Source organism: Balearica regulorum, chromosome 19, assembly GCF_011004875.1.
Source record: "Balearica regulorum gibbericeps isolate bBalReg1 chromosome 19, bBalReg1.pri, whole genome shotgun sequence".
NCBI lineage: Eukaryota > Metazoa > Chordata > Aves > Gruiformes > Gruidae > Balearica > Balearica regulorum.
In genome coordinates, this window is record NC_046202.1 from 12994519 (window position 1) to 13007049 (window position 12531).

The following is a 12531-nucleotide window of genomic DNA, read 5'->3' on the forward strand; positions in this document are numbered from 1 at the left end:
ATCAGACTTGTACCCTTTCACGCGACACCTGGCACCGCTGTACCCATCGGCTCAGGAGAGATTGAGAGCAACAGTGCACCTCGGGGAAGGGACAGGTGGGAGCACTGCCCCACTTGTGATGGGGAACTGCTCGCCGGAGGGTGTTGTGGTCACTAAATATTTGCAGGGATCCAGAGACCTAAAAGAAAAATTCAGGGAGCAGAAACCTGCCTGAGGACTATCAGCTCCACTTCAGGACATCTCTGTGTTGGACACTCTCCTTGTATCTTTGCCTCTTTAAGTAAAAGATGTGGTGGATAAGCTGGGGAAAAGTAGCAAACCAGGAGCTCATGGGAGGTGAGGATTGCTTCCTGTGGAAGTTTTACCTTAGTGAAAAACCACAGCTGCAGGGAGAGCCATGCACTGCCACTGCAGTGGGGACTGCTCTGTCCTGGCCAGGACATTTCCATGGAGGGAGACAGCGTTTAATGTCCACTGCTTAACTTCAGGTGTCACCTCAAACTGACACCGGCTGCTGGAGCTGAGTGAAGGGAAGCTGCCAGGGAGCTGCTGGGGGCTGGAGGTCACTGCTGTTGGGTGGCCAAGAGCCCAGCAGGATTTAGGAAGCATTTGGATGGGTAGCTTGGAATAAACAGCTGTGTGGAGCTGGTGCTGTTGTAGGAGAGATGAGAACCTGTCTGTACACTGGGATGTGCTGTGGTGGAGTGACAAGACAGCAATGCAGAGACACTCACTTGCTGAACCCATCCTCTTGGGCCGGTAGGTGCCAGCCCTATTGTACTGTATTTTAGGATGTTCTCCTGCATCTCCTGGCCTGTGTCTCTTCACTGCCTTTGGAGAGCCCTAGCAGAAGACAACACTGCTGGGATGAGGATTGTTTGCAAATGCAACTCCAATTTTGCCTGTCGCTTGGAAACCCCAGAGGCCCAGGCGCAGCAGCAGTGTCATTTCACAGTCTGCCCAGTGCCACCTGATGTCATTGAGCCTGCTGGCTTTGGAAGCCAAATCCACTCTGAGGGGGCAACACAGTGGGGACGCCTTCCTGACAGCCATACTCCACCTGTTGCTACCATCTCATGTCCCTCTTCCAGCCAATGTCAAATTCATCATGGAGCTGCCCTGTGCCTCCCCTCCCTGTGCTGTCATGCCCACTGCAAGGCAGGCATGGGCTGTACTCTGAGGTCCCACCAGTCCTCTGTGCTGTGCTTTGGAGGGACTCAGTGCTTGGTGCTGGAGGCTCTCAGGAGAGTGACTGCAGCCTGTTTCACCCAAGACCTGCTTTCAGTAGAAGTAGCCCTGAGCCCTCATCTTCCTCAGACATCCCTAGGTGCAGGTGCCCACTGTGCTCTGCAGTGCTGAAGGCAGTTCTCTGGAGCCGTGTAAGGTACTTTCTGGCTCAGAGAACCTCCACTGCTTTCAGTATTTTCTAAGTTCTCAGACCTTTCTGGATGGCTCCCAGTGGACACCGGGGTCTGCAGCTGGCAGGCAAGGGCTGGGTTTTCCCTTAGCCATTGGTCCTGGAAGTGGAACTCACTGCTGTTGCGGTGCTGCCCCAAGACAAAGACAGAAATGGTTTGTGAAGGTGAAGGTGTGTCTCAAACAGTCTGTCCTGGCAGTGCCACAGTGTTGTGGGGTGGAGAAGCTCTACGGGCCTTGTCCTGCAGCCTCACAGCATCAGCTCTGTCTGCACCTTTCCTGGCAAAGGTTAATCTAAATTGGTCTCAGAAACCTGGGTATGGTGAGCCCCTTCCTGGAATGAGCTCTTCCTTCATTAGAGTGTCTCCTAAATCAAGTGATTCCTAATATGTAACCAACTTCTCTTTTGTTTCCATTTAAGTTCACTGCTGCTTAGTCACAGTAGAAAGATTTGCTGGTGACTTTGAAATCATGTTTCTGCAGGATCAAAGCATGACTGTGCAGACGGACATGTAGTGACAAATCTTGACAGACACAGTCTCCCAGCAGAAGCAGGACCTTGGCACCAGGACATTGCCACAGCTTTTGACCCTGGACTGTGAACATGTTGGTGATGTGGGAAGAGTTCTCCCACATGACAGTTCCCTTCTGAACCCTCCCATGGAGATCACAGGTCCTTTATCTCAGTGTAACCACCCCCCAAGCTCCAGTCCTGGCACCTGACATGGGATTTCTTGGGTCTCGGTGGGAGCACATCAGAGATACAGAACAGATGTTCATTAATGGAGAATGAGCTCAAGGAAGCAAATTTATTGGGATGCTTTACCAGGTGCTGCAGAGAGGCACAGAGTATATGGAAATTTGTGGCACATAGCTTTTTTGCTTGCAAGTTCTGGAGGCAGCTAAGACACTCTGATGAAGAGTCATTCCAGGGATGAGTGTCTTCCTCCCTCAGGGAAGGTACATGTGGAATCCACACATTTCACAAGTGATTTTTTATTATTCTTCATTATGGACATAATAGCAAGGAATCATTGGCAAGCACAGGGGAAAGGAGCTGAGCAGAGGGGGAGCCTGCACTCAGAGAGGGGAAATGGAAAGTGGCATTTCACTAAAACCCTACTACCCTTGGGCTCCCCTCTCTGCTCCAGAAAGGCTCAAGCTCTTTGGCCATGCAGAGCCTTCATAGAGTGTCCAGCGTGGACAGGACAGGGAAGAAGCACTAACAATACGAAGCTGGTTTGATGAGGATAAGGGAGGATTTGCAGTTCCCTTTGCACAGGCTGCCCCATGTCATGCCACCCTTGAAATTCAGCCGTACAGAATAACACGCCGAGTACCACCACCCACCCTCATAGCTGTAGGCACAGTTCTTACTGTAAGTGTCCTGATCCCGATCCTTTGTGGAAAACTTCATGTTGTCATGCATGGTGTTGGGATTGTCTGAGGTCATGGCATCCCCCGCTGTCCCTGTGTAGGAGCCCAACCTCAGCCGGTAGCCGTGGGACTCATCTTCCACACTGAAGAGGTTGTAGTCTGCGAAATTGGTGTTGTCTGTGGAGTCCTGGATGATAAACCTGACCTGGTAGACCTTCTGCTTGGCAATCTGATGGATGTACTCAGTGCCCAGCCAGTACTCGCTGCGCACATTCCCAAAGCCGTACTTGTAGGTGCTCCAGGACTCAGCCCAGGTGACTGGTGTGTCTTTCTGGTTCCTCTGGATGACCGTCCAGCCCCCGTTTGTCATATTCATTTCACAGTACACCACGAGGTGGTGGAGCCCTTTCGGCTGAATGATGTAGACACCGCTGTGGCTGCCAGCAGGGATCTCACTGCAGTCCTTAGGCCAACCTGGGGCAGGAAACTGAGACGGTTATTAAATCCCACACACTGAATGGGACACTGAAAGCACCTGATAACTTTTTTTGTGCCTATATCCTATCGTGCACACATTCTTGGGTTGTATTACTGCCATGTGCTTACAGGAGTAAATCAAAGTCTTGATCAATGGAAGAGTTGGGCTTCCCCAAGACGGGATTCAAACTGATGCAGACACACTGCCAAAACGTCTTGGCCTGGTGAGACCAAGCCAGACATCGCCTTCACCCAGCACACAACGGACCCTAGCCCAGGCGGGATTCAGTCTTGCAGTGCTGTGGTGATGTGCCTGTAGCATGCAGGTGATGTATCACCACACGGGAAAATGCAAATCTGGGTTATAAAGCCATTTGCTGTTACAGCATGGAGACTTTAGACCTTTATAGTAATCTCAGAAACCCTAGAGACAGTGTGATCAAAACATCCATGTTACTAATAATTAAATCGGCCCTTGTGATCTCAGTAGGGCAAATCCGTCATTTTTTCTGGGCTTATCTGAGTAGCTCTTTAGAGACTTCCTGACTTCTTTGTTTTGATTATGGTCTTTCCATGCTCCAGAGTGTCAGCCCCTTGTACAACAAACAGCTGAATGCACCTACACACTTCTGGGAAGGGACTTGCTCCCCTCCTAGTACCTCTGCTACTGGTTATTCCTACCCAGTGAAGCCATATCTTGTGGTCCTATGGGCTAATGCTGACTGAGTTCAGTAACACGGTCGGTCCCTGTCTTACCCAGTCTTCTCATCAACTGTATAGTGAAAATATGAAAATAACCAATCACCAACCACTTCCCAAAAGCCAATAATGAATCATCACTTTGCAGTTTGGATCTTTAGGTGGAAAATGCTACAGATCCTCATCAACTACTGTATCCTGGACATGGCTGCTAATAGAGTCCCCCTGAGGTTATGAGCTGTGGCACCTCTGTAACCTATCAGAAAATCAACATTTTTCCTGGGAGGAGCCAGTGCACACGTAGGACATGGACTAAGGTGGCTGAGAGCTCTTCATGAGCCTCTAGGCTGCTGGCAATGACGAAACCTCGTGAGTACATGTGCTCCTTGAGAAGAGACTTACCACGGCCTGCCGGTGGGTGGGGGGCAATGTCTCTGACCTGTCGAACATGCATGTCACCATTATCTGAATTAACAAGAACAGAGGAGACAGGAGTGAGTGTTGAGAGTAGACATGTCAAATGCCTGCTGGGAGAGCATGATCTTCTACAGATGATATTCCTGTTTTTCTGTGGTTGCTCTTGATTGCAGAGAGACTTTACGATTTCAGATATAAGCCAGTTGGTAGTTTGAGGGAATTTATATGGTGTCAGAATGGGGCAGATGCTTCCTTGGTGAGAAGGATTTGAGCGCACTGCGTAGGAGAAAGACCCTGAATGGTGGTGGCAACACTGGAAAGATGGTTGTTAAAGTGCAATAGAAGCAGTTAGAAAGGGACTCAGGAAGAAGAGGGATTAGAGAGGGAAGAAACGTGAGAGTGGACACATGAAAACTGGTGCAGGTATCAGGAGTTGGGAGAGGGGCTCTGTCCAGCTGGCTCAGGAGGGAATTTGAAGGGTGTTGCTGGAAGAGAGGATGGTTTAGAGTGAATTAATGCAATTCTTTTGCAAGGACATCTTGTGTGTCTCTGCTGATGGCTACAAAACAGAGGAATGAATCACAGGCTTATGGAATGACAAAAAACATTCCTGTCCCCTCTCTGAAACAGACACCTAAACCTGCAGCTGCTGGTCTCTGACATCCTCAAATATCTGCTCCCTGCTTTCACTCTCAGCTGGTGCCTTCCTGTCCCTGTCCTCATGAAGTGATTAACTTAAGCCTCTTGCACTGTGTATAAACCCATTTATTCTCTTACTACACCCAGAGTACACTTTTTCCTGCAGACAGACTATCATATTGCTTTCATTTCCTCCTCCGTGGTCTTCTGATTTTGGGGCTAAGCTATTCAGCTTTCCCTGACACAGTCTGCCTGCCAGATTTTTGACTCCTTTCCTTTTGACTCTCCCGCACTGTTTTGAAGCCCACCAGTGAATATGGTTGTGGCCTGAGCCTGTGTGGAGTGGGAAACACCAATGTAACGTGGTCTGGAGGACTTTCCTACCATGCTATTTGCTTTTACTACAACCATATGAAGCTGTTCACTCATGTTCATTTTGTAAGCCACAGTCTGCCTTTGCTCCTTTCTGCCTTCACTTCCCATCCATTAGGAAGCACTCCTCCACAAGTCAAGAATTTCGAATGTTAGCCTGTCTTCTCTGGCATGCCTCCTTTCTTACCCATCTTGCATTCATAATGCTCATGTTTTCAGAGCACCCTACCAGTGGTCTGGATGAGAGATGAGTGTGAAGCCCAGAGCACACTCCCTATCTCTATTCAGACTTGCAGTTCTTGGTGAAGCCCAAACTCTTGACTCAATCACAGGTGCTCCCTGTGTTGGCAGTGTCCTGACCTTCGCAGTGAAAGCTGATGTGAAACCAGCATCAAACACCTGAACCCTGAGCTTTTCTGCCAAGAACTCTTCCTCCTCTCTTGGAAGGGAACCAGCTCTTTCTGTCATGTCATGTCATGTCACGTCATGTCCCACCCGCAGCCCCCAGTTTTATTCCAGGAGCATTTCTTGGAGGTTTCCTCATTGCCCCAATATAACCTGGTATTTGTAGGTTACTCTGTGCTGTCATCTGGCTGATTGCTCTATGTCACTGTCACTATTTTAGACTCTTTGTAGCAACTTCACTTAGTTCCTTTTTGCATTCACCTCTCTCTTGAATTCAGTTCTCTGCTGACCTTGTGATTTCCAGAGGTGGCTACTGTTCTCCATGTCCTCAAAACACACTGTGATTGTTTGCCTTAACATCTGTAATGCTGCTCCAAGGAAGAGCCCATGGCCCAGAACACCCTTGGCTTGGTCTTACTGCCAAAGAGACAGAACCTGTCCCTTTTCCTAGGATCTTGTGAACTCTGGGCTTTGGACTATTGGACTCATGAGCAGAAGAACTTCATGCCAGGTAGAAGAAACAGACAGCAAGCACAGGACTCTGAGATGATTCTTGTTGCAGGAAGACAGCCTACATCATTGCATTGGCATTGCCCAGATGTAGAGCAGTATTTAGTCCTTCCTCCATGTTACAGAGGTGTGTTTAGGCTGGTGAGGAGGTCTGTGTAGGATCTGACTGAACATGACCTTGTTTGCCACTTGCTATTGTAGTGGTATACTTACCAAGCTGGGAGGACTCTGGGGGAACGTTCTTAACATCATCCAGCGTGCCATTGAAGATATGTGAGTTTACTATGTACAAGAAAGGAAGAGATGTTGCCAGGGCTAGCAGGCAGGTGAAAAGCAGGAGACAAAAGCACTGGGTAGCTGGGAAAAAAAAAAAAAGAAAGAGATCATAACTCTTCCATTAGAGAGCCATGAATCCCATTTGAGTCCTTTACTTGCAGAGTAAAATAAGAAAATAAAATTCTTTATGTGTAGAGCTCCCTGTTGCAGCCATAAGCCCCGATTCACTCATTTAGATGAGCCCCCCATAAGCTCATTGGCAGGAGTCATTTGCTCTTGGTGGTTTTTGAGACAGAAGAAGTGTGAAAACGTTGTCCAAACCCAAAGTGACTGTAATCAGAAATCCCTGTAAAAAACAAGTATCAGTGCTGGAGATAACAAGCAGAGTGAGCATGGAAGGAGGAATCCTCTTTCCTTCCAGCTCCCATCATGCTCCCGTGACACACTCACATGGTAGAAGCTGGGACTACACCTGCCTCCAGTCCAGGCCTGTGGGCAGTGAGAACCCAGACGTCTGGGTGGGAACAAGCCTCAGGCAGGGCTGTGTGTTCTGCATGAAAGCAGCATGACTGAGAGGGACAGCACAAACTTTCATGAATTACTGCCTGGCTGGTGCAAATTATGTCCTTTATATGGTTATATGGCTACTTCAAAATTTCCATATGTAACCAGCTGCTCTGGTTTACTCTTCTTCAGAGCAGCTAGGGAAAACAGCACACTTTTTGCAACATTGAATCTAAATAAAATAATAGAAAGTTTATCATGATTCCTGGAGAGTGGGACATTGTGGAGACACCTGCCCATGGGGAAATCTGTTCGTGATATGATACATGTAGCTCACCCTGGCAGATTACCAATGTGATCCCTCCACTGTTCGAAAAGAAGAGCCAAACCTATTGTACTGCCCTGGGATACCTGGGTTTGGCACCGTTCCCTGAGATGACTGAGAAGGACAACAATCAATGATGCCGGCCTGGAACTGCTGTGTGCGATTGCAGCCACCCTAGAGACACGCACCCCTTGCTGAGAATGCCCAGAGTCATCCCAATCGTTTGTGCTGGTCACAGTTTTACAGCAAAAGTCTTTTAAACACACTTTGGTCAAACTGATTTGATTCTTAATTCTTACATAACATTTAGTGTCTTGATACACTTGTGTTTAGAGGCATGTTTGAAGACATGTCTTCTTTAGGCCACCAGAGAATCAACGCTCCCTCCACTGCTGGCCCATTCCCCCATGAATGGTCATGAAAGGTCTGAGTAGGAAGGAAATGCAAGGGAGAGAATCAGTCTCTCTTGGGTGTTCTTCTAGGGTCAGCAGTGTGCTTTCGAGTGTCTAACCTCCAGATCTTGATACCCGTTCAATATTGCTCCTTAAGCAAGAATATCTAAAAAAATCCATTTTCTATTCTAGGATATTTAATACTTTCCTTGGAGAACTTAAAATTACAAAGAATGTTTGGTAAATATGAGGCTTATAAAATGGGCTATCTGACACTCCAGAGCTACACTGATACAGCCTGAAAATAGCAGAACATGCAGACTCCTGCTCCAGTTCCCAGCCCAGAACACAGCAAGCCCAGTCCGGATAATGGGCTGAGCGCTGGGATGCCCAGGGTGTAGGGAGAAGGGAGCCTGGCAGAAGACAAAGTGCCAGGATGCCCTGTGACCTGCAGCCACATGCAGCGGTGCCGTGCCCTCCCGTCCCATCCCACACTCACCCATGCCGTCTCAGTGGGGACCCTGCGGAGCAGGAAGCCGAGCAGGTCTGGCCTGGCTGGAGGGGCGTCCAGCCTGAAAGTTATAGGGCTCAGCAGGGGAGGGGGTGGAGGCACGAGACCCAAACCACAGCACTTGTCCTGTGCTCTTCATCATTAAGTGATATGTCCTCAGGCAATGAAGGCTGTGTCTCACAAAGGTGAAGAGCTTTCTTCAGAGGCAAAGTAAATAATTTGGTGCCAGTAAGCGAATGCCTTAAACCAACCACAATTTACAGTGCCTGGCTGCCCCCCTGCCCTGTTAGGGTTTCCCCAGGGAATGGCATCCTCTGGGCACCTCTGCAAACTTCAACTCGTAAGTAAATACCCAGATGACATTCCCCCTCCTGCATGGAAATCAAACATCAGGCGTAAATCACTCTCTCCAGAGCAGGCATCGAGCCCAACAGCCAATGGGTATCCCATTGGACCCTTCAGGGAAGAGGTACTCTAGTGTTCCTGGCAAATTGTGCACTGAACTTCAGAAAGTGCCACTCCAGGTGCCTCCTGATGTGCCTGGGCTGCCACCACCACACTGCCTCTTGCACAACGTGCACTGTGGCCCTTGCAGCAGCCACAAGGCAGTTTCAGGAACTGTGATGTGGCACTGATGTAAAATGGTCTCACTTCAAGGCCCTCTCTGTTACTAGGAGTGCTTACACCATGGATTTCTTACAGAAAATGCCAGACCATCCTTTTCCTAGGGATTGATACCCACAGTATTCTGAGTTATGAGGACTTCTGTACCCCAGCATCCACCTTGTGCTGGACAGCACAAGATGGCCAGAGCTTGCAGAGGAGCAGGCTGGGCTTTTGTCACAAGCTGTTTGCTTGCAGCATGGCTGCCTGGTCAGGAAGGCTCCTGTGCACGCCGTGCTGTGCTGGTGCTTATGCACAACAGCAGATGCAAGCAAAGGCAGTCAGCAATCCTCAGCAGAGCTTCACCAACAACTTCCAGTCCCTGGCTAGCTTTTCCAGGAGGCTGTGGCCAATATTTGGGTTAGGATGTGCAAAGCAGGCAGGGGCAAGGCCATAGAGGGGATTTCTCTGAAACCTCAGCTGTGTCCTGGGGCCCAGCTTCCTGCTCGGTATATGTTTGATATTGAAAGAGGCACAATTGTGGCACAGATCTGTTTACTGCTGCATCCTGGTCTGCATCTCAAAAAATGCAGCCAGGAGGGTGGGGGAAGGGAATATTCACTTACACGTGTGAGATGGCAGCTGGAGTGCTGTGTCCTGTGTGGGACTCCCCTGTACACAAACAACTAAAACTCCAGAAGGAGTCCAGCTAAGGCCAAGACAGTTGAGGCAGGAGCACAGGTCATATGTGGACAGGCTGAGAGAGGTGGGCTTGTTCAGCCTGGAGAAGGGAAGGCTGAGATGGGATCTTGTTGCTGCCCACAGCTAGCTGGTGGAAGGGTGGAGAGCAGACGGAGTCAGGCTCCTCATAGCACTGTGCCTCATTCTGGACCCCTCATTACAAAAAACATATTCACAGACTGGGGTAAGTCCAGTGGAGGCCACTGGACTGGTCAGGGACCTGGAGCTCAGGATGTATCAGGAGAATTGGAGAGAACTGGGCTTGCTCCACCTGGAGAAGAGCAGGCAATGGGGATATCTTATTGATGACTACGACTACCTCATGGGAGGATACAGAGATCATGGAGCCAGACTGTTTAAGAAGGTGCAAGGTGGTGGGATGAGAAGCAATGTATCTAAGTTGGAACATGGAAATTCCAGTTAGAAATAGGGACTTTTTTTAACATGAGGTTTGTCAAATACTGGAACAGGTGCCCAGAGACAGGTTGTGGGGTTTCTATCCTTAGAGGTGACTGGACCTCTATTCAAGACTTGACTGGACAAGGACCTGATTTTTTAGATCTGCTCTGAGCAGAAGTTGGACTAGATGGTCTCCAGAGGTCCATCTGAACCTAAATTATTCTATCACCCTGTGATTCTATGACTCTCCTTGGAGGTGCACAGGGACAGGATAAGAGGCAACGCACATAAGGGAAGGGAGGGAAATTAGATAAAAAAATTAAACGTGAGGGTGTTCAAAGACTGAAAAAAAGTCGTGGGACCTCCACTCTTTGACATATTCACAACTTCCCCAGACATGACCCTAAGCAAACCATTCTAAGTTGTCCCTGCTTTGGCCTCAAGATCAGACCAGAGACATTTGGAGGTCCTCCTGGTCTCAGTTACCCTGTGTTTCTCTGGTTCTGGAGGAGGGCCACGAAGATGATGAGAGGGCTGGAGTGCCTCTCCTATGAGGACAGGCTGAGAGAGTTGGGATTGTTCAGCCTGGAGAAGAGAAGGCTCCAGGGAGACCTTATTACAGCCTTCCAGTAACTACAGGGGGCCTACAGGAAAGCTGGAGAGAGACTGTTCATCAGGGAGTGTAGTGATAGAACAAGGGGTAATGGGTTTAAACTAAAAGAGGGTAGATTTAGATTAGATATTAGGAAAAAATTCTTTACTATGAGGGTGGTGAGGCCCTGGCACAGGTTGCTCAGAGAAGCTGTGGCTGCCCCTGGCTCCCTGGAAGTGTTTAAGGCCAGGCTGGATGGGGCTTTGGGCAATGTGGTCTAGTGGAGGGTGTCCCTGCCCATGGCAGGGAGGTTGGAACTAGATGGTCTTTGAAGTTTTTCCAACCCAAACTATCTGTGATTCTATGATTCTAGATGATGAGTTCCCTCCCCAGCCATTATGCCTCTTTCTGCAGGAGCACAGCCATGGTACCAGGCCTTGTGCAAGATGCAGAGCTGGCTGCAGCAGAACATGCCTTGAGAAGCCACTTTGTAAGCCCAAAGAGCTATAGCAAAAACCTGAGGGCCTATGGAGCCTGTACAGCCAGCCAGGCTGATGTGATTTGCTCTTTCAGGATTAACTGCTACTGTCATGGCCCTGAGTGCACCAGTACCCCTTAATGGCTGGTGACCAGTCTGACCTGGGACCTTCACCTGGGCCCATTAGACCTGTCTCAGCTTGGCCCTGGGCCTTCAATCCTAACGTGAGCATTGCGTGAGTGCTGGTCTCCAGTCCCCTCTCTGGCCTTGTTTTCTGTATGGATCTTAGACCTACACTGTATATAGCTGATTTCCTGGATGGACTACTCAGATCCATGTTGTAGCTTATCTTCAGCCTTGTCTTTTGCACTGTATCCTTTTGTCCAGGATCTTGGACCCAGTTGACTGCTTGCCTTGCCTGGAGCTGTTGCCAACACTCAACTCTGCCTGCTGTGCTCAGACCCAGCAGGATGGAGCCCCGCCAGCAAGGGCATCGTGTCCTCAGGGTTCACCCTTGGCTGCTCCCAGAGACCTGGTTCATGCCTTTGTTTTTCTCCTTTGAGTCCTTCATGGTGCCCCCTTCTCTGCCTCTCTGGAGTGCAACCACTGGTTGTTGTCCTCAGCTCTGCTTCGAACCTGTATCTGCTCGAGGTCCTCTTGCAGCTGTCTTCTTAGAAAGAGGTCTCACGTCAGTATGATTTAGGAAACCTTTGTTTCATAGCATGGTGTTTGAAGACACCATCCACTGGAATATTTGTGCTAAAGTCAAACCCAGGGTCTCTGGTGGACTATTTGGAGCAGCCCAGTGGAGCCTGCTGTACACAGGGGCGGGGGATGAATTCCATGCCATGACCTGTGGGGCCCATGTTCCTGCCGCATGTGGCAGCCCTGTTGCCAGCAGCGATGCCAGTGGTGGCTCACCAGCAGCAGCCTGCCTGCCAGCCGTGGTACAGGCACCCCACCACACACAAAGGCGTTGCATTGCTCAGTGCTGGCATTAGCTCCGGGGGCAGCCCATGGTAGCCCCTAAGTCACCCATTTCCCCTGCCCCTACAGAAAGGGGACATAGCCCCTCTGCCTGGGGTCCTTCCCAGGGCAGCTTGGGCTCTTTTCCCTCCATGGACCTGGGAGTGCTGCTTTTATGGTTCTCCCAAACTAAATGAGGCTGCAGACAAGGGCTCCCAACCTCTAACCAAACAAGCAGGGGTGAGATCTAAGGGTTCAGATGGAAGTCGATCCAGGGATCCCTTACTTCAGAGAGGTCTGGATGCCTCTGTCCATCCAGACCTGCAAGTTGCACTGCTTGATGTGGGCTCCTGCAGAATGGACAGTTTGGTGGGAGCATCAGCTTGACACTGGCTTGCTGTGAACACCAGGTTTAAAACTGTGCCATGAAGA

The 12531-nt window shown here is 49.6% G+C and overlaps 1 protein-coding gene across 1 annotated transcript; it reads right to left on the bottom strand.

The window, feature by feature from the left end:
* Positions 1-2211: 2211 nt before the first annotated feature.
* LOC104641845 (fibrinogen-like protein 1-like protein) lies at positions 2212-8638 on the bottom strand. Its single transcript, XM_075771125.1, has 4 exons — positions 8309-8638; positions 6526-6669; positions 4372-4434; positions 2212-3267 (listed from the first exon to the last, which is right to left on the bottom strand). The coding sequence occupies exons 1-4, from the start codon at positions 8310-8312 to the stop codon at positions 2639-2641; spliced, it is 840 nt and encodes a 279-aa protein (XP_075627240.1). The 5' UTR covers positions 8313-8638; the 3' UTR covers positions 2212-2638.
* Between the last annotated feature and the right edge of the window lie 3893 nt (positions 8639-12531).

Coding starts and splice junctions, on each gene's coding strand:
- LOC104641845 (XM_075771125.1), bottom strand. Junction 4,435..6,525: donor CCCAGAGTCCTCCCAGCTTG/GTAAGTATACCA, acceptor TTGTTAATTCAG/ATAATGGTGACATGCATGTT. Junction 3,268..4,371: donor CCACCCACCGGCAGGCCGTG/GTAAGTCTCTTC, acceptor TTCCTGCCCCAG/GTTGGCCTAAGGACTGCAGT.